General features: G+C 44.2%; 1 protein-coding gene across 5 annotated transcripts; it reads right to left on the reverse strand.

The window, feature by feature from the left end:
• Positions 1–2,532: 2,532 nt before the first annotated feature.
• On the reverse strand, positions 2,533–19,486 carry sec16a (SEC16 homolog A, endoplasmic reticulum export factor). 5 transcript variants are annotated; one of them, XM_070850035.1, is made up of 32 exons: positions 19,398–19,480; positions 15,569–17,869; positions 14,441–14,968; positions 14,176–14,327; positions 13,873–13,961; positions 13,590–13,713; positions 13,102–13,300; positions 11,930–12,113; positions 11,656–11,798; positions 11,272–11,333; positions 10,567–10,705; positions 10,241–10,483; positions 10,055–10,152; positions 9,871–9,952; positions 9,642–9,759; positions 9,392–9,503; positions 9,175–9,280; positions 8,922–9,062; positions 8,690–8,803; positions 8,358–8,559; positions 7,769–8,229; positions 7,618–7,665; positions 7,320–7,481; positions 7,140–7,229; positions 6,953–7,009; positions 6,704–6,824; positions 6,373–6,510; positions 6,175–6,257; positions 5,852–5,923; positions 5,355–5,414; positions 4,134–4,202; positions 2,533–4,019 (listed from the first exon to the last, which is right to left on the reverse strand). In XM_070850035.1, the coding sequence occupies exons 2-32, from the start codon at positions 17,795–17,797 to the stop codon at positions 3,945–3,947; spliced, it is 6,501 nt and encodes a 2,166-aa protein (XP_070706136.1). In that variant the 5' UTR covers positions 17,798–17,869; positions 19,398–19,480; the 3' UTR covers positions 2,533–3,944. The 5 variants fall into 5 exon arrangements, with proteins under 5 accessions (XP_070706136.1, XP_070706133.1, XP_070706132.1 ...); XM_070850032.1 differs by having other exon boundaries at positions 14,441–17,869; positions 19,438–19,486; XM_070850031.1 differs by having other exon boundaries at positions 14,441–17,869.
• Positions 19,487–21,018: the final 1,532 nt, after the last annotated feature.

Here is a 21,018-nt window from a genome sequence, read left to right on the forward strand (position 1 = left end):
TCATTAATATATGAATGATATGAAAACATGCTGATTTGTTTTTTCTGCATGAATAATTGTTTTAAAAAAGACCATTTGTTTAAGGTATTACACATGACCTGATAATCCAATCTGAGTGTCAACCCCACCGACACGCTTAAACAATGCATGACAGTGACAGGGGACCACCTTATGGGTGATGGACAGACACAAACCAGCTGCAGTTGCTGATGAGACTACACTTGTGCTGCTTCCAGTAGCTGCTTAGCTTAGCTTAGCACAAAGACTGGAAACAGGGGGAAACAGCTAGCCTGGCTCTATCTAAAGGTACAGTGACTTCCTGTAGAAAGTTGATGGTAATGATACTGGGTCTGATTGACAGGCTCTTTTCATTTTGTCTGACTGCTCAGCTGTTCCTTAGATGATATCTGGCCATGAATGGCGTCAAACTACCAGCAGTACAGTAGTGAAATTCTGTATCACATTTTGCGTGGATTCAGCTGCCTGTCCTGTTTCCTTAAACAAACTAGCTGCAGTTTGTCTATTCTGGTGCTAAAAAACCAAGATGGCGAGGGCCATGAAAACAATATGGCGCCGCCTGTACAGCGGGACTCAAGGCCTCAAAGTGGCGGTCCACAAACCAAGCCCTGAGTCCAGATAAAAATTCATACTTGAAAAGTAAATACGAAGATGGAATGATGCAGGCGGCACACAAACAGAAGCAGCGCTACGGAAACGAGTCAAGCTTGGCTTCCCCTATACCCGATCTTGCACGCCGATTGAATCTGACAGCGGGGGGAACACCCTGCAGAAAATCGGCGGCTCAACTCGAGGCCTCTGTTGGTGAGGGACACCCGCTGCATCATCCCATCTAAGGGAGGGGGGTCGACTCCAACTCAGTGGGTTTGATCTTTTCAAGGTCTATATCCAATCTTCCGTATGACAACTGGTGACATAATTTGTGACATCATATGTGAGGTCACCATTCCAACCAACTGTGACATCATCTGTGAGGTCACTATTCCAACCAACTGTGACATCATCTGTGAGGTCACTAATCCAACATGGTGGCCAACTGTCATCAGAATCAGAATTCCTTTAATAATCACCAGGGGGAAATTGATTTTTGTTACACACAGCTCCAAAAGAATAAGAATAAACTTCAAACACACAAAAAAAAATCACCTGTGAAGTAACATAAGAGGCTAAAGCCTTAACACAACAAAAGACTAGGGCTGTACTGGAGATGGCCTACTAGACTGGCAGTTTGTATTGAATAGGACAAAATGTAGTTTGTCTTATACAGTTTGCAAACAAAAGCAAAATCTGCAGCCTGTGTGGGACCAGTCTACTTCACCTACTGTGTCCCACAATGCAAGGCGCCTACCGTTGTATGAACAGAGACGTTTCAGAAAGCCATGTAAAGTTTGACTTGTTTCTCCTGAGCAGTCCACCTGAAGCTGTTGGCGAGGGAATTCCAGGCAAGAAATATGCTACCCAGCTGCTGGACATTCACTTCTGTTAGATTTACAAGGACAATTTAAGTGCTTGTTCCCACTTTGGTCGACCTGCTTTCTTGGCCGCTAGCCTGTTAGCTTACCAGTGGAATTTCCCATAGACTCTAGAAGAAGTGCTTATCTGAGTGTTGCCAACAGTCATGCTATGATGATGTATGATCTTGTTTTTGTTCTGTACTCATTATGATTTAACCGTAAGTTGGTGAAGCATCTTTGACAGAAAAATACAGATTTTATATATAAACTAAGGAGGCTGAAAATAAAAAAGCTTTTTAGCCACGCCAGCAACGTCATGGATGGCGATGCTGATCCCCTGCTTTGGTCCAGACTTAGCATGTTAGCATGCTGATGTTAGCATCGAGCTAACTGACAAAAGAACAAAGCCCTCTTAACAGACGCTCATGAGAAGACAGCTGTACTCTCCCACTTAAATTGAGTGTTAAAACAATAAGAGATACATCAACTTTTCTAAGGAAATGAGCTGATGTGGAATATTTATACCGTTTTTGGGAATAATTGTCAATCAGGGACAAAGCAGTTGAGGAAAACCAACATATAGGCTCTTTAAATTGTGGCGTTGTATCCTTTACTGTCCAAATATTTGCCTTTCTTCTCCTCCCTCTCCATTTCAGCTTTTTCCTTCTTTCATACAAACCATACCACACCTCAATTCTTGCTAAGTTATTAATTTACGATTCTTCCACGATTTCATCTCTAATTTTCACTGTTAACTAAAGATAAAGTATTAATGGCTTGTGCTTTAATGGAAAGGCGAATTGTTTTAACAGTAAACAGGTTGTACCTCTCATGTATTCACACAACAGTGGAGTCACAGAGCTAAACACTTGATTCAGTAAAAGATGGTTTGAAAAATGCTGTTCCAAAACTATTATAGTATAAAAAAGATTTTTAGCCCCCCTCTCAAGTCATGCTCATCAAGTTATCTGACATTTTTAAACACATTCACATATTTACTTTTTTTAAAAAAAAAAAAACAGAACAATTCTGTAATGAATAAAACCAATAGACATTTCTTTCAAAGTGCTACAGAGCGCAAAAAATAATTTTATTACCATTTCGTATTCACCTTTTGTATTTACTGCTGTATGTGAAGAATTTTACATGAGGAATTGTAAAACATTGGGGAAAATGGTTGGTTCTCCATAACAAAGGGGGATCTTTTGAAATCATAACCTGCTGTCTACAAAAAGAAGGAAAAAAAAAAAAAAAAAACACATTTAGGTTGACAAATGATTGAATTGAAAATCATATCAGTAAATTAAAACAAGAAGTATTTAGAGTACAATTAGCTCTCATTTCACAATTTAGATAAAGTTTTATTTGTCTGCGGAAGCGGCCAATACAAATGATAAGAATATGAATCCACATCATTTCTGGTGAATCATAAATGCATTTCATCAAAGCTAATCAGAAAAAGTTGCTCTCCACACACACACACACGCACACCTTTATGCCTACAGCTCATAAATACAATCAATCTGATATACAAATATTTGGATAGATTTATTTTAGCAACATTTAAAATGCGGTTTTAGGCCCAATTCCTGCTGTTCTGAAGACCACCCCTCGTTTCAGCGATACCGTTGAATTTCTCAGTGGAGAAACTGAAGCCTGACTTGGACGAAAGACCCTGACACGTCTTTAAAGTCGAGAGTTGCTGATGGGCGGGGAGGAAATTTAAATAAATATCTGAAATGAGCAGCGTCCTGACAATGCAGACTTCCTCCAGCTCTCCAGGCTGTGAAGCCAGTACGAGTCTCTTTCCTGTGTCATCCAGCGCGCGGCTGAAGAAAAGCAAACACGACAGCAGACGACTGTTGACACGATTCATTCTCACACAAAAAGCCATTCTCCAGTTGACAAGTTCGCAATATGAAATAATAAAGATGCCAGTTTCTTTCTATCCATCATACATACAATCAATCAAACGTGGACACTTGGACTTGAGACACAAAGGGAAACTAAAACAGGTCCTTTGATGATCATTCTGTTAGCAGTGTTACATCTGAGGGGGAGCTGGACAGCTTAGAGGAGCAACATATTCATTGTACACTAGATGATGCCTTCATGAGCATACAGCTCTTGTATGAATCCACGCATCCACGGATAAGACTTTACCTGTGTGTTAAAGCCCCTTAAACAACTGTCTGTTTTCTGTTTGGATGCAGGGAAAAGCCCTTCAAGAAAACACCTCGCCTGTTAAAAACACACCAGTGAAAATTACTGAACCAAAGAAAAAGATGAAAAAGTGGTTAAGCTGTTGGACAAAGATCGACATGATGGAGGTTGTGATTATGCTCTTCTTAGGTGCAGGCAAAAAGAAGGGTCCTTTAGACAGAGGAAAGTATATCCATGTGCTTCATTTACGTCCTGGTACGATATCACTCTTTCTAACAAGTCTGTTTAGACAATCTCTCTGCAAGGTGTTTACTTTAACACTGGGTACTGGCGCTGACCGCCCAATCGACCAGGGCGGTGTCCACCTCCCGATGGTGCACTTGTCTGGGAAAAAGGGGTAAAAACAACAGCAGGCAGAGAGCATTAAGAGGTGAAACTGAAGGCAAAAGAGAACGGCATTCACACCTGCAAAACTATTCAAACTATAAAAATCCTCACCTGTGCAAACTGTGCAGGGTTATAAAAGGTGACGCCTCCAGTGGGTGCCATTCCCTGGGCGGGATGACTCTGCAAAGGACAGAGTTACTACAGTGTGTGTGTGCAGGGTTACTTTAACATTAATTCTACAGGCAGAGATGAGAGGAGGATGTACTCTCAATGCCACGCAATGGTTTGACAAGATTCTAAAACAGAAGCCAAGGAAAAGTGGAAAGTAATGGCATGTGGACTTGGATCCACTGTGAGGCAGCATTACAAACCACTGTTTCACCGTTTTTTAGTCACCATGCAAGCTTTATGATGGGTTACTGAAGCTGTGTGTTCCCATGACACAAGCAAGGGAGTCGTCCTGCAACCGTCTCCAGCGTGCATCACTATGATCTGTGGGCCAAAGTTATCCACTGACTTTCAAGTGAAGTAGGTGGTTCCCAACTGAGTCTACAGCCATGCTAGCGGCTCTGTGAGGCTGCACTTTGGCACGGCGGTGCTTTGAGCTAAATGCTAACATCAGTATGCTAACATGCTCAAAAAGACAATGTAGAGAATGTTTACTAAGTTCACAATTTTACTTTTGCAGTTAACATTTCACCCTGAGGTGACCATGATTGTCTGAACTAAGTCAATCCATCCATCCAACAGATGCCACAAATGTCAGTCTCATGGTGGCGCTAGAGGAGGCTATCAGGATTCATTCTCTGGGGTATGAGAATGTCCGTGCAAAATGTTGTGCTCATCCATCTAGAGGATGATTTCTAATTCTAGCTAATAAGTATAAATTTTGACCTGTTGGTAACACTACAGTAATATTTAGGGTATCGCTAGAGAGTCATTAAGGTTCATCATCAGAATATTGTAAATGTCTACACTACAATTCAAAGCTATCTGGACCGAAATGTTGGAACAACAGACTGGCATCATCCACACAGTCATGCCACTAGCATGGCTTAAAACATGGACATGTATTGAAGTCACTGCTTCTCGGATTACTTTTAATTTGTTGACTATTTGTTGGGTTTGGTTATTCACCAAACCCAATACAGACGTAAGTAGAGAGTTAAGTAATGCTGGAGACAGCAGGCAGGCGAGCAAGCAGACATCCTGGGTTAGATGGGCAGTGAAGCTTCAGGTGCAAATGGTAAAGCATGCTACTAGTGATGTGGTGAGCTGGGTGGGTGGCAGGCAGGGGTGAGAGTGGACCATATGAGGTCCAGCTAGAGGTACCTGGTTTAAATGCTGACTCACTTCGCGTGATAAAGAACTCATTGAGCTAGAACGTGAGAGCTAAAGACAGCAGGAGGGAAATGAACAGTAGACAACAAAAACATAAACCACAACCCCATATTAATAATCTCCCATGCATTAGATTAGACCTGTTTCCATTATACACCAGTTCAGAATGAAAATTTAAAAAAAAATTGGTGTTAGAAAATTGTGATTCTTGAAGAAACAGATATGGAGAGAACTAGATTATAACAGCAAATGGAACAGATTTTACATTTTATCAAGGCTGCACATTTAGCATGATTATGGGCAAAGACTTTAAGTTGACATGCATGCATTCTCATGTTCTTTCATACGCCCTCTGACTTTAACTTACATTCATACAAATAAGCAAACTGCACGCACTGGCTGTTAGAGTGTCGAGCATCATGATTCAGTGGTGGCATGATGGTACTATGGTGGCTACAGTGGCACTTCACACGAACAGTTTGTCTTACCTCTCCAGACTGTGAGCCATCAGGCACAGGAGGACCTTCTGGGGCAGGTGGTAACAATGTTGGGTTGAACATCTAAACAGAGGAGTTAAAGTGTGACAGAAGGGAATCTGGATGAAGGGAGATTCATCTTTGTACTTCATGTTGACTGAATATAGTCATTACACTATTTGAGAAGGATGGTGAAAATTAGGTCAAAATGAACATACTGTGGAATTAAACATGTACCTACATGTTTAATTCCACAGTATGTTCAGCATTAGACTGACGATGTGAATTTTTATTTTGTTTTTACACAAGGTTCACTACTAAAGAGGAACAGATACCTGTGGAGCAGCGCTGCTGTTTGGTGAATTCTGCTCTTGATTGCCTCCTTCACAGCCCTCTAGAGGTTGGTGATCGTCAGGAGCTACACCAGGGATGCAGATAAGAATACCTTTCATTACTTCAGTCCTTAATTGTACCGTGGCAACTTATCCTACAAACGTCATTTAATGGAGATAGTTTTAACAAATTGCACGCACCGGAACTAGGCACAAATAGGTTAGCTGGCATGGGCATTGGTGCCAAAGGAGCAAAGATGTCTGCGGGAGCAGGGCCTAATCCGCCTGGTTTAACAGTTCTATTGGGGTTCAGAACATCCACATATCTGCTCCGTGTGCCTGAGGAGAAGAAAACACATCTGAGAGGCAAGAAACACAGCAAATAGGTGTAAACGCTGTTAGACAATTATAATATGTGGTGTCTCTTTGATTACTTTTCCCACAACTAGCAATTCAACTCTCACAAGTATCATGCCAGGTCAACCAGCGTTTTGTGAAGCCAAAGGCCACACCTAAACAGTCCTCATCTCACCTGCCCTCCTGGAGAACATGTTGACAGGAGGACCACTAATGGGGGGTGCTGCAGTCCCTCCCGGGCCAGGCATCTGAGGCATCTTGGGGAAGCCAGAGGGGGGTGGCGGAGGGGGTTTACTCTAAGAAATAATAAAAAAAACATAACATAAGAACTAGAGAGCCTTCAGTTACTAAGTTTAGACAGCAAAAGCCATTCTGCTTAAAAGATGGTGGTAGTCTTGTAGACCAATTTTACAACAATACAGACCTCCTCTTCAGGCTCGTTCAAGTCCACCCATTTCTGCTTCTTTTCATCCCACACAATCTGACGATAAAGAACATTGCACTTATCACTAATGATCATATGTAGTAGTACACAAACAAAGGCTGTGCAAAATGTGAGACTTAATACAGACGAATTGCTGAAACAAGCACATGCAGCATCTATAACTTACAGATTTGTTTTTGTCATCGGGCAAGTGAGCCTCATTCTTCCCCTTCCTATAGAGCCAGTTTAGCCAGCCACCTCCACCACCACCACCACCCTGTGTGAAAGAGAGGAAATTGAACTGATCACTAGTGGACACTCCCGGAGCACTGCTTGAAGATCTGAAAGCTAATGTGTGAGTATGAACCTTTTTGGGAGAGTCTTTCTTGACTTTCTTGGCTTCTTCTCTGCGGGGCTGTTCAGGGATTGAGGGTGGAGGAGAAGCCTGCTTGACAGCTGAGTTGCTCCTCTCTCTTCCACCAGAGTGAGTGGAAGATTCAGAGGTGGTGCGAGAACGGCGTCCTGATGCCTGTAGGCCAGGAAATACTGGTAAGAATTTTACATAGGAGGCACATGAGTTCTGAAACAGGTGCTAAGACGAGCCTTGGACAGATGAAACAGAAGAGCCCTCTGACATCAAGTTCATACATGACACACAAACGCACCATATGCATTGAAGATTGTGAAGTACTTCTTGATCTCCTCCCGGGACCCTGCAGCGCCAGAAAACACAACATAGTTAGCATTTTATGAACCGTGATGTTGCTGAAATAAAGAGGGTTACAGGATCATATTTTTGTTGATATTCACACTGACCATGTGAGCCATGTGGTCATAAAAGTCCATCTGCGGAGTGAGGGAGCTTCTGGGTGGGGAGGAGGACACCGGTTGAGTGATGTGCATCTCTGGTGGGGCCTGGGACGGCGGCTCGACAGGTGGCATATGCCCAGGAGAAGGGGGCATGTACTGAGGCATCTGGGGTGGCGGGTGGTTCATCTGTATGGGTGAATGCGGCAACTGAGGGGTCACATGTGGTGACATTTGGCCCATTTGTAGAGGTGGGGGACATGGCTGCTGATGGGCTCCTGGATACATTTCTGACTGCTCAGGTTGAGGCTGGAAGGGGGGAGGGGCGAAGCCAGGATCCTGTGGAGGGTAGCCTGAGATGGGGATCTGGCCCGGGGGTCCACTGGGGGGCACTGGGTAGAACTGGGGCACATCATTGGAGGGTAAAGGCTGAGGAGCAGCCATCCCATCTTGGAGGATGGAGGTGGGAGCTGAGAAAAAGTAGAAGAGATGAGCCCTGATGCATTTTGAATCTAACTCATAGTAAAGAGAGGATAAAAGGGAGACCACAGAGCCCTATTTTGAACACACAAACATATTTAGACACACATACACACACCTGGAGGCATTAGCTGTACTCCCTGCGGTGGAGGCCCGGGCAGTAAAGAGCTCATTAGTGGGTTGTCAGGGGTGGGCCCATCCAACTCCACGGGCATGCTGTAAGGTTCAGGCGGACTGGGCTGGTCCAAGTCAGAGCTGGGGCTGCTGCAATCGAACTGTGTAGGAGTCATCCTGTTTTCACTGTATGTAATCTTCCCTGTCTGAAAAAAGACGAGCATCAAACATTTGTTATATAGGAACAATTTCCAGAGAATAATTTCATGTAAGTTGAAATTCCACAGCGTCGACATCAAACAAAATTCAAACAACTACACTTTTCCTCCTCCTCACCCTGATCTGTCCATCCAGCTGTCTGAGCTGGATCAGCCATTCAGGCTCATTGAACAACTCCTGCTCTGGCTTTTCCTTCAGTTGTGGATCAAAGAAGCGCAGCTTTTCGGACATCTGTCAACAAACAGCATAAAAATTTGACTTGTTAGAATGTTAAAACGGGTGTGCATCTATATGTATCTGAATAAAAGGAGCTTCAGAGGAAAAGGCAGGACATAGATTGAGTTTATACCTGTATGATTTGGCTTATGAAAACAGGAGAGTAGTAGGACGGCTGCATGAGGACAGTCCTGGAGATAACTTCACAGTAGTGGAAGGCCTGAGCACTCAGGCCTGCTTCAGCCAAGCGGCATGCATAGATCAACTTGAATACCTAAAGTGAGACAATAAAGAGCACAGAATAGTGTTATCCCTCAGTAGTGTTATCTCCGAATCAAATGTGTGTGTTGGTTTATTCATTCATTGGTGAATACCAAATACTCTACCTGGAAATTGGGTAGTGAGCATGGCTGGGAGCCCAGAGACTGCGCATACTCGTAGGCCTCAGTCCTCTGGATTGCTTCATTTGTCGCAAATTGGAAAAATGGCAAACTGAAATGAAGAGACAAGAGAAGGTTATACGTGTGGCATATTACCTGCAAACTGTATTGCCATCTAAGCTAGTCCCTTAGAATTGCGTGCGTGCCTGCCTCTGTCTCTAACCTGTGATTGGAGCCAATGAGAACCATCTTGGTGCTCTTCTTTGTGAAAACTCCCAGACCAACTTGGGCCATCAGGTAGCAGAAGTGTGCGGCATCGATCAGCCCCTTGGACGCTTTCATAACATAACAAAACATAACAAACATAACATAAAATGAGTGCAGACAGATGTGAGGTAAAGAGTTTGCTGTGGTAAAGATGAAGTCCTTTTAGCTCAGTGCAGTGAGGGGCTGCCTTTTGAACGCAAACCTACCGAGAGTGTCACCCATGGTGGTGATAGTGCGAGTATCCAGGTCCAGGGTGTGTGTGAGGTTAGACAGCACCATCGCCAGGTGAGGGCGCCAATCTCCCCACTTCTCCTCTCCGCAGCACTACATGAATACAAAACATATCAAGTGGCAATGAGGACATGCGGGACTGCACACCTGAAAGACGCTGCCAATACAACCTCTTCAGAGAGAGAAGGCCACAGCAATACTTACAGTGGCTGATGCAGGCATCCTCCCTGACATCAGCTGGTACACTGTCTGGAGAGGGTCATTGATAGGCAAACTGTTGGCAAACCTAAACAAAAAGACGGACAACTTAAATATTACATCTATAAATCTGTAAAAATGATAACAGAGTAAAAGGTGCAACCAAATTTATGAGTCACTGGTACTTAACCTCGTCATGACGCGTGCATGTGTCCTATTGTCCATCTTACTGGCCAACAGCAGGGCATGGCCCCAGAGACCTCCCTTCATTGCTGCTTCTAGCGCATCCTATTCCGCAGACAAAGTCAGTCTCATTTCAGATTTCACAGATACCAGTTAAATGACTGTAATACAGCTGAAGAGGAAATTTCTTTACCTTCTTGCGGCCAAATAGTAGCAGTTCCCTGAAGCGTTCAGTTTCCTTGCCGACATTCTCTGGGACGGTCATGAAAGTGTCAGATAGGAGGGACAGCGGTCCGGCTCCTGGCTCTTCCTCTGCTCGTGCCAGCGGTTCATTGTTAAAATCAATCAAGTTGGCTTCATTAGGACTTTTGCCTGGTAGCCAGACAGAGCGATGCTCCTTCAGCAAGAGGTCAGCGATGTCTGTGCCGACCACAGTCTTAAGAAACAGAGTATGACAGTGAGAAAGTTGTTTCCATTTCTATGTCTGACATATTCTTAGTTTTATCTGTGTGGTCTTACCCCATTCTGTCTACAGAGCAGCATAATGAAGTCCCAGAGCAGGCGGGCAGAGTCCCTGTCCAAGAGGTTGTTGTCACGAGAACACTCCAGCGCTTTGTTCTGGGAGAACTTTATCACGTCTACTTTATGGGTCTCCTCCCTGATGCAAGGGACACCAGATGTGAGACAGTTCAGTGCTAACTGTTATACATTCTGATATCAAGACGCTAGAATGCAACAAAACATTTTTGGCATGCATTCATACATGATATGGACAAATAATTGCGGCATTTTTGAAAGTTAAGTGGAAACAGGAAACAGTTTGGGGAACATTTTGCAGAGTGCTAGGAAATTAATATCAGTGTCGTGATTTGTTTTTTTAATATCAAAAATCCCATGAAAAAAAACAGCAATGAATGGATCCTGTCAACAAGTACTGTCTGTGTAGCCTCAGCCCCAGCAAATACAAACTAGTGTTTGCGAGTACTTAAAGAACAATAGAAACTATGTATTCTTGACCTGTTTTTCAAGAACTACATTTTCAATAGGAACCACTGAACTAGGGGCTGTGAGACACAGACAGTCGGGGGAAGTCGGAAAGTATTGAGAGACAGACTAATGTGTTGTTGGTTTTGGTCTTCTCATGGGATTTGTTGACAAGTCTTGTCCTTTAAAGGTTAGTGACCCAAAGCTATTTGTGATGGATAAATATGGCAGAATACGCACTTAACAAGAGGTCCAGGGAAGGCTCGTAGCTCGGCCTGATCCGGGGTATCCTGCAGCATGGTCTGCAAATACAGGCATAGTTCAAACTACTACCTTAAACTACATTGTGTAACCGCTGAACTGTTTGACTTGATGAGTAAGTTTACAAGTTACAGGGTTTTTAGTACCATGCTCTCTTTAGAAACACTGATCTAGTGCTAGAGGAGGAACAATAGGCATGTAGTTTATGGGATGCATATTCTGTTCTGTTTTCTATTGAGTAGGAACTGAAACACTGATATTTCACAAATCTCCGTTCCTGATGTCACCAACTCTTCATCAAATAAACACAATGGACTAAAACTTCCCATAGTATGGTGCTGAAATACAATCTGCTAAAAGTACCTCCATATTGTAGATGTCGACGAGAGCAGGTTGTCCGGCTGAGGGGAGATTGGGCAGAACTTGGACCAGATGACCGCCAGGTCCAAAGCGGGCACAACGGTGGGGTATGGTGAACTTCTCTGGGGTTGCAGGACGAGGAGGAGCTGGAGGGAAAGCATTAGAGTGACAGCAGGAGAGACAAAAAATGTATAATGTCCCAAAGCCACTAGTCATTTTTAAAGTATTACCAATGACTAAATGCCAACTTTCTTGAAACTAAGGTTTATATACTTACGTTGCTCAGTGGCGATCCAGTTGCTGTCTGCGGTGTACTCCGAGGAATAGAGGTACTGGCTGTAGTTCTGGGAAGCATCAGCCTGGTTCGGGTATTGCGCATACGAGTAATCCACAGCCAAAGTGGATGCTGTGGTGTCATAGACTGCTGACACTAAGTCAGGCTGGCTTCTGTATACCTGGCTCTGCAGTGAGGGAAGACAAACGGAGATAACTATCAAACAGGAGGACAAAAAAAACGTTAAAGCCAACACCTGCATACTGCAAGTTGCACACATTTTCAGCACCAACGGTTAATAAACTCAAAATTTAAGGGCAAAGTTAGCCATATGTTAAGTATGATACCAAAACCCTTTTGGTTTCAGAATGAGATGACAGGCTAGTAAGCTTAAGCCTATACTGCTCAGTCATTGAGATGATGCTGAAAACTTTATTCAAGTCACAATAGTGTAACAGGAGTAGACAGTGCGGCTCTGATAAGCGTTTAGAGTGAGAGTGGAGGGAGGTTACTATGAAATGTCAGCACATATTCTTCTCACAAAGTGTCATGACCCTTTAAAAACATGTGACAGCCGTTATCCCACTTTCCCACATATAAGCTATGTTTCTACATAGGTGACCATTCTACAAATGTCAAGGAACTGGGATGAATAAAGCAGCTGAGAACCAGGAACGATCATGAGACTGCTTGAAAGCATAACTAATAGTAAAGAGTAGATGCTACAGGGGATGTCATGGGAAAGCTGAGAAATCCACAGCCCACCCATTAAGGCCTTTAAGGGGACTTGGAACAGCACTTTGTGCAGAAAGGATGCTTAGCAAAGTTGCACAGTAATGTATAAAGTATGCTATAATGAAAGTAAAACTAGTTAATTGATGAATCATTTTGACGTCAACAACAGGAAACATTTTGCCAAATCAATATTAGAAAAGCATTACAGGGCTACAACAGTTTATGTCTCAATTCATTAGTTTAGTAATGGCTTGTCAAACAGCCAACAGTATTGATGCCAAAGAGGGGTGGAGGAAGGTGCATGTCATGTGATGAGCACCATTTTTTTGGCTGTATGCAGATTAGAGCACGGCACAAGTGGCTCAGTACTGTGGTCATGCCAGAGAACAGCAACAGGTAATAAAAACTTTGATACGCACAAGAAAAACCCACTCATTCACCTGTTGTGACCGTGAGCTGAAGCTGCTTCGTCTGCTGTGGTGGCTGTGGGAGCTGTGCACGCTGTGTGCCGACTGCTCGCTGTGGACGCTGCGTCGGTCAAACTCATCGCCGTACATTTCTCCACGTCGACGGCAGTCATCATCAAAACTGGCATCATAACCAGGATAGTACCGCCACTGATCATCATAGCCCTCCTTCCTGTGAGCAGAGTGTACAGTGTTTGTAGATCAAACTACGTTACACTACATTTTTATGACAAAATTTGGCAATACCACCTGTTACAACATTTAACAAGGCTAAAAGTGTCTATCATCTGACAGACTGCACTTAGTAAGCTTCTGTTTTTTATTACTACACAAAATAAATGCACAGGCAAACACAACACTTTAGCACAATTTCATCTTCATAGCAAACATGCATCAATGTAATAGCAACAATTTCATTTACATGCACAACTTCGAGTGTGCAAAAGGCTTTCTCTGCATACCTGGGTGGATACATCTGTTGATTATAGTAGTTCTCTCTGCCTCTGTAGCCGTCATTGTAATTAGACCAGTAGGACTGATCATAGTATCCTCTGTATCGCGGGTCATACTGTCCATAGTTGTATCCTTCCAACAAAAACACATGGATGAAAACAATTCATATACAAAGGAATGAAATGAATGTGTTTTGAGGAACTAATTATTTTACAATAAAATCAGTGAGCGAGACGGGCAAAATGCATTCAGATTCATAACAGTAAGTAATGGCAGCTTTCAACTCCATACCTCCATAATCATAGTGCTTAGCATAATCTGCATAATATTCACTATAGGCACTTTGGTTTGCTCTGTGGTAATCTTCAGGATAGCCTTGCCTATGGGACAAAGCAAGCAAAAGGTGAGATTTATAGGTCACGTACAAGAACCATCTCAGCATATTAAGAAAGTCATTTACATCAAACAAAACCAATTTCACCATGAGTTAACAATATTTTCTTAATTAAATAAGACATTTAAAATCTATGTAAACAAATTAATGCCTAAAATAAGAATAGTGCTGACTCGACATTAGGCATCTTATGACCTGACCTGGATGACGGCCTGTCAGAGTACTGGCTGGCCCTAGAGCTGGGTCGTTCTGGCTGAGGCTCTCTGTATGGGTAGTTTGGATCACGATACGCTGGAGTCTGCCCTTCATATCTGCCATACCAAGGATCTGCTCTGCTCCTGTATGAACCATCCTAAGAGATAAAAGCATCAATGAGCTATTTTCTTCAACTTTTTTTTTTTTTTTTTTTTTTTTACAAAAAAGTGGCATACAGTCACAAGCTAGAATAAAAAAGTTTCCACATACTTGGTAATATTGCTGTGCTCTGGGATCCCCGTGTGGAGGTGGGTACTGGCCAGGGAGATAAGGTGCTCTGCCATCGGGGTATTCTCCATAATTACCATAATAGCCACCATACATCTGCCCTGGTACTGGAGGAGGGGGCCCATAGCCTTGCTGGCTGCCTGCAGAGGAGGGAGGTCGAGGTGGCTCTGCTGGAGCTGGCTGGGAAGCTCCTGGAGGTACTGGTCCTCGAGGCCCTGGAGGGTATGCAGGAGTTGAGGGAAGAGCACTCCCAGCAGCATGCCCCTGTGCTGGGGCTGGATACTGTCCATGGGGGGGTTGTGCTCCACTCAATGGAACAGGAGGAGCATCATTTTGTCCCTGCGGTGCAGCCTGAGAATCTGATGTCTTAGGGGGTTCCGCTGGTGGCAGCTGGGTGTTTGCAGCTGCTTGGGAGGGTGCTGGTGGTACCTGTGGGGTAGATGAAGAGGACGAGATCTGGACAGGGGCATTCCCTTTCGCCCTTACCCCCTGCTGAGCATCTTTGGTGACCTGTAGGTAAAATCCATTACTAGATTGTGGAGACTCATGTAGAGAGGAAGGATGGCCAGATGCTTGGTTTTGGGCTTGTGATTGGTGCATAGAAAAATCAAGTAGTTCATAATTTGATGGTTGATTATGATTAGACACAGCAGCAGTCACAACAGAAGCCTGTGGATTAGCCTGGAGAGCAGAGTGGACCCCCATTGACTGGCCCCTTGAAAGAGGAGGGCGGACTGGCTGAGACTGCGGTGAAGCCGTGTTGTCGAATGCTGCCGCTTCTGTGTTGTCTCGAGTCAGATTGAGCGGGCCCTGGTTAGAGACTGAAGAATTGAAGCTGATTGGTCCAGGAGCAAGAAGTGGGTTCTGATTAGAGGTTACTGAAGGTGGTTGGGAGGTACTTGCACCCTGTCCCTGTGCAACTGATCTCACTGGTGGGGTAGTTTCCCTAAGGCTACTTAAACTGGCTGCTTGGGCAGGCATACTGGGGGGAATCACGCTGTAATTAGAGACTGGAGGGGCAATCAAAACAGGTTGCTGGAGTGAGTCAGGCACAAGCAGAGATGCATAGCCCAAGTTGCCTTGAGAGTCAGTGGGCTCTGCCTCACTCACCTTTGGTGGGTTCTCGAGGTTCTCTGAGTGTTGCTGTGAAGTTGGTTGGACTCTCTGTGAGGGCTGCAAGTCGAGTGGGCCATCTTCTGGTGGTTGAATGACATCGGCACTGGGCTCTCGTAGAGGGGCAAGAACTGTCGGGGCAGCGGGGGCTAGGAGGATGTTAGCGCCCAAGCTAGCTGGATCACTCTGAGCCCACAGAGTAGTGGCGGGGCTCTCACAGGGCCGATTGGCTCCAAAAGCACGGGATGAAGGTCGAGAGTGAGAGTGAACCACCGGGTGTGTAAGATGAGGTGCACCAGCTCCAGCCCCGGCAGGCAGGGGGTGCCCTGGTCCATAAATATTTTCCATATTATCTGGTGGCTGCTCCAGATTGCCAGGTGTAGAATCTGCGCCCCCTTCCGCTACCATTTTAGCGCGATCCACTTCAGGAGGACGCACTCCAACCCCATGCGAGCGCACCGGTTCAAAAGAACTGTTAGCACTGGCCTGAAAGATACCAGTTGGTTTGGGGGGGCTAGGTGTGGGGGGCCACATTTGCTCCAAGGTGCTCTGTTGTGCACCCATATCTCCAGCCGGAGAAGTATCAATCTGCTCAAAGTAACCTCCAGCGGCAGCAGACAGGTTAGCCTCATCAGTCAGACGGGGACTTTCCTGCTGAATAAAAGTACCAACTACTCCCTGATGCCGACGAGAGCCAGTTCCACTTCCATGGCTCACATTGCTATAGTTAGATGACACACTGGCGGATCTCATTGGTCTTGGAATAGAATCAGGAGTTTCCAGGTTCGGCCCTGTTTCGAACTGGTCTACTCCATGACTTACAGAAGCAGCAGGGCTGCCATGGGTTTCACTGGGTAATACTTCCTGGTTCGGGACACACTCAAAATTCTCCACATGGTCATACTGGGAATCTGGGGGCTTCTGGTGACCATGATTGCCATCATTCATGTATGGTAGGTGTGAATGATCTTTTACAGGAGGTAATCCTTGGTAATCCAAAGGAACATCTGCATGGCCACTATGGGCTTGCGGGTTGCTGTGATGCTGAAAGGATCCAGGAATACCATTCACTGCCTTATTTCTTTCTCCAGCCAGTGTTTCTTCATTTTCCACATCATTGTCTTTGAAGAACATTGAGAGTGTACCAGACTCTTGACAGTATGGGAGTGGGGCAGGGGTAGGGGCAGGGGCAGAACTAGGCCCAGGCCCAGCATTGGTCACATGTTGAGGTCCAGCAGAGTCAGATCGGGGCTGGGGATGACCCTGGCCAGTCCCCATTTGGTGGTAGCCTGAGTCCTGCGGAGGTTGGTTGAACCATGAGTCCTGGGGGGCAGAGCTCTGACTGAAGTAGCTCTGAGTTTGGAAGTGAGAATTATGCTGCTGGGGTGCATTCGGGTCAGGCCATTGAGAACTAGGGGTCATTACAGGGTTCTGGGGAGGAAGAGGAGCCTGGATCTGGGGATGTCCAGGTTGTGTCGGAGGGGTAGAGGCGTTGTGATGGGGTGATGAGGCGTGGGGGGGGTACATCTGGGTCTGTGGAGGTAAATTAAAAGGCTGTGGTGGAGGGTCATTAGTAGGCTGGAAATAGTTCTGAACAGATGGAGGGCGACTTCCGTGATCGGGGGCCCACTGGGAAGAGGTGGTGGTGGGAGGCACTGGCTGGAAGGGCACAGGCTGAGAGGGAGGCCGTCCTTGAAAATCCTGGTTCAAAGATGTCGGACACAGTACTGGGGCTGAGGACACAAGTGGCTCTGGGGCCATGGATGTTGTCTGTTCTCTTGAATTAAAATAACCCTGTTCACTATGTGAAGATGTATATTCTGCAGGATTAGGTGGTGGGAAAGCACCAAGGGATGCTGTACTGTGAGGGTTGAACAGGGTCACCCCTGGCAGAGAGGATGGTGGGGGACCAAGTGGAGCAGCTGGGACATCCTCCATTGTCTGTGGTTGTGGAGGCAGCCCTGAACCAGCTTGAGAGTACATCATGTTAGGTGGGGCTTGCATCGGTGGAGGGTTGTTGTTGGGTATGGTTGGGACACCACCTGTGGCCATTGGGGGAGGAGCTCTAACAAAAGCGAAAGGGTCTGTCATGGGATGCGTAGCAGGTGGCATCGTGGCAGTGGCCGCTGCTGTATGCTTGTGAGGCCTGGTCCTCCGGAACATATTGGGCCCAGAAGGAGGAGGGCCAGAGGCTCCCGGCGGTCCAGTCCGAGGAGGAGGCTGCATGGCTGCAGAGCTAACAGGTCCGAGGACCAGGTCACTCTAGTTGATGTTAACGGAGACTGAAGTCAGGCTAAGCTGAGTAAAGACATGGAAAAAGGAAGTGGTTAATGAAAAAGCTACACATACCTCTTTGATGGACTTTACCACACCCTTATTTGTGTAATAGTCTGTGATCCCTTTTAGAAGAATGGAACAACGTGGCAATTTCTACATGAGCTCTAAGATCTTACAACAAATATATAAATATATATAGTACTATATTGAGTTGAACAAAATTATCCAAGTGTAATGCATTTGATTAGATAACCAAATCTGAGTCAAATGGTTTTCATTCATCTTACTAAAACAATCAAAACATGCATGAGCATATACACAAGCAAACATTCATAGTAAACAAATAAATGAAAATGTTTTTGTAGAAACAGTAAAATCATGTTAAGTTAATATCAGTGAAAAACAGTCATTTTAAAGAGCAGCGAAAAATCTGAAAATCTTTTTTCGATCATAGATAGCTTTTGCTCTCAGAATCTGGTGGCATCCAGAAACTTCTTGACAAGACAGCAATTATAGAATTGTACTGAGTTTGATTAAGGGTGCTCAGATAAAGGGAACGCTGACCTTATGATTGAACTTTAACAAGCAGGAACTCAGTGACGTAACTTGAGAGGAACAAGTGTCAAATGAGTCTAAGTCCTGCTGCTAACTTGTGTTTTTGAACAGCCTTGTCGCCTTTTGTCAGTAACGACAATAATAATGACACTTGATGTCATTAATACAAAACATAGGGTTGTAGGACCGCTCACTGTGTCCTGATGAGATTATTTCATCCATCGGATACACTGTGCATCTGTCAGTGTGAAGTTCTAAGGGAGCTAATTGCTATTGAGTGTCTGAAATGTTAGAGAGGAAGATCAATAACCACAAGAGCTTGCTAGTAGGGAAGTAGTCTTAGCCAGATGAACTCTTGATCCCGGATCTTTCAAGCGCCTGGGTTGTAGATTCACAAGAAACCGTTGCAACCCCGTTAGCTAACATTAGCGCTACCAACTCACCAACAGTTAGCATGAAACAAAACTCACAAAGTTAACCTATTGATAATCGTCTCCTGATCATTATCCTACACTTATATGACACCTACCCTTTAGCTATCTCTGACACGACACCATCATGTTAACGTTACACATTAAGCTACCTACGAGGAGAGGTCCGGAGTGCTTGGCTTAACGGCTAACGGTAACGCTACATTGCTCTACATGTCCTTAACGCCATAACGTTACCCAGCAAAACACTGATATCTATAGTCGGCTGATTTAGTCCGAAGCCGGGACTTCTAAAGACAGGAAACAAATGGTTTACCCTTTTTATACATATTCAACGCTGACAGGGGCACACACCGAACAGTAACAGGTCTCTGGCCACTCATCGAGCATAATTTAACAGGTTCACTGCCTGGTCAGCTAGCGTTAGCATTGGTGCTTAGTTAGCACTGCTGGCTAACTAGCCTATGCTAACTACAGGGGTAACAGTTCCATGCCTGTTATAGACACCAGATTAAAGCGTTCGGGGTAAAACATTATAAACGATGGTACAGATGTACTCTTACCCGATGTTGAAAATGTGTACAGATATAAATAAATTCTTACAAATGTGCAGGACAGTGGGACTGACACACCGCCACCATCTTCACTGAGCACATCCTACTAGGCTACGTGTACAAGGAGCGTCATGGGCCAAACAACGATGGCGTCATGACAGGGCGGGGCTTGTTAAAGGTAATTTCAATGAATCGATTTATGTGCATCCAATAATTGATTGGCTTTTATGTTAATGCGGTTCCAGCACATTTGCTAGCAATTCCCAGAAAATGCTCCATTAAGATAAAGTGGAATCCAAAAGGAGACCACAATCTGATTCATATCAATATGCTGCACTCGTGTGTGTTTACATAGTGTACAATATGTATTTACAATATATTTTTATCTACTATTGCTTATTTTTCTACTACTACTTCTACTACATTTAAAGTGTTGCCATAGCTCAAAAGACAGATACTATACATGTAGTATTTATGTGATACATACATATAGATAACATATACAAATTGTATAAATAAGAACAGTACACAAATCCCAGATTGTACATTAGAGTTAAATTAAGATACAGCTAGGTTAAGATATATGTGTATTCGCAGCAGCAGATAATAGTATGCTTCGTATGCAGTGCTCTATGGTCCCAAAGATAAGAGTCAAGTATCAAAGGTAAGAACCAAATACATTTTTAGAGCAGAAAATGTGGGCATGGCGTTTGTCCACGGGGGGGCGCTATGGTGTTATTTACATATGATCCTCTATCTCACTGAGGGTAAACTGTGGTACACCACATTGAAAGAAGACCTGTTTTCTGAAGTGATTGTTATTTTTAATAGTTTTGATTTAATAATAAAAATCTAGAATACAGGATTTTTAAACAAGGCATTCATTTTTGTTGAATGTTTGACTAAATGTAAAAAAAAAAAGAAATGCACAGTGACATGTTTGGGATCTGTGATTGATTTGTTCAAATACTGTGACTTTGGGATTTATTAATGAAACAGCGGTATACTTACACTTAACAATAGCAATCTACACTTGAAAACTCATTCAGATTCGTAAGTGCCTACAGAAATGGAAAAAAAAAATCCACCTTGAAAAGCTGTGGTCAAACACAACTGTCAAGACAAACCATTCACTCTTAGAGCAGAGTTCAAACACCCACCGTACACACAGATCTATGTGCTGTTCACACACCTCCTTTTCCTCTACTCTCGCTCAGACTTGTCAACCGAAACCTGCCCTCCCATTTGACTGTGTCTGGAGACTACGGGCCACTGGGCAGGTTGGAACAGACCTTCACGTTTACACCTGCAACCCCCTGGCTTGCCCTCGTGCTGCAGGATGAGTATGTTGAGTAATCCTGAGGTCTGTCTGTGTGAAACCCTGTATCTTATAATATAACAACTTGTCAGAATGTAGTGCAGGGTCTCTCATAACAGGATCAACATGTAATAAATCCTATCAATGCAATACATGTCTTAGGTGTGTCATATTACTTCTGCTTTTGCTGCTTCAAAGTAGATGTAACATCATTTTAACACAGGATTTACTGACAGTGATAAGAAATACAGTCATCACCTGTAAAAATTATACAACTATAGTGACACATTTAATTATTGAAGTATTCAGTAT

This window comes from Pempheris klunzingeri, chromosome 19 (genome assembly GCF_042242105.1).
Source record: "Pempheris klunzingeri isolate RE-2024b chromosome 19, fPemKlu1.hap1, whole genome shotgun sequence".
In the NCBI taxonomy this organism is placed as follows: domain Eukaryota; kingdom Metazoa; phylum Chordata; class Actinopteri; order Acropomatiformes; family Pempheridae; genus Pempheris; species Pempheris klunzingeri.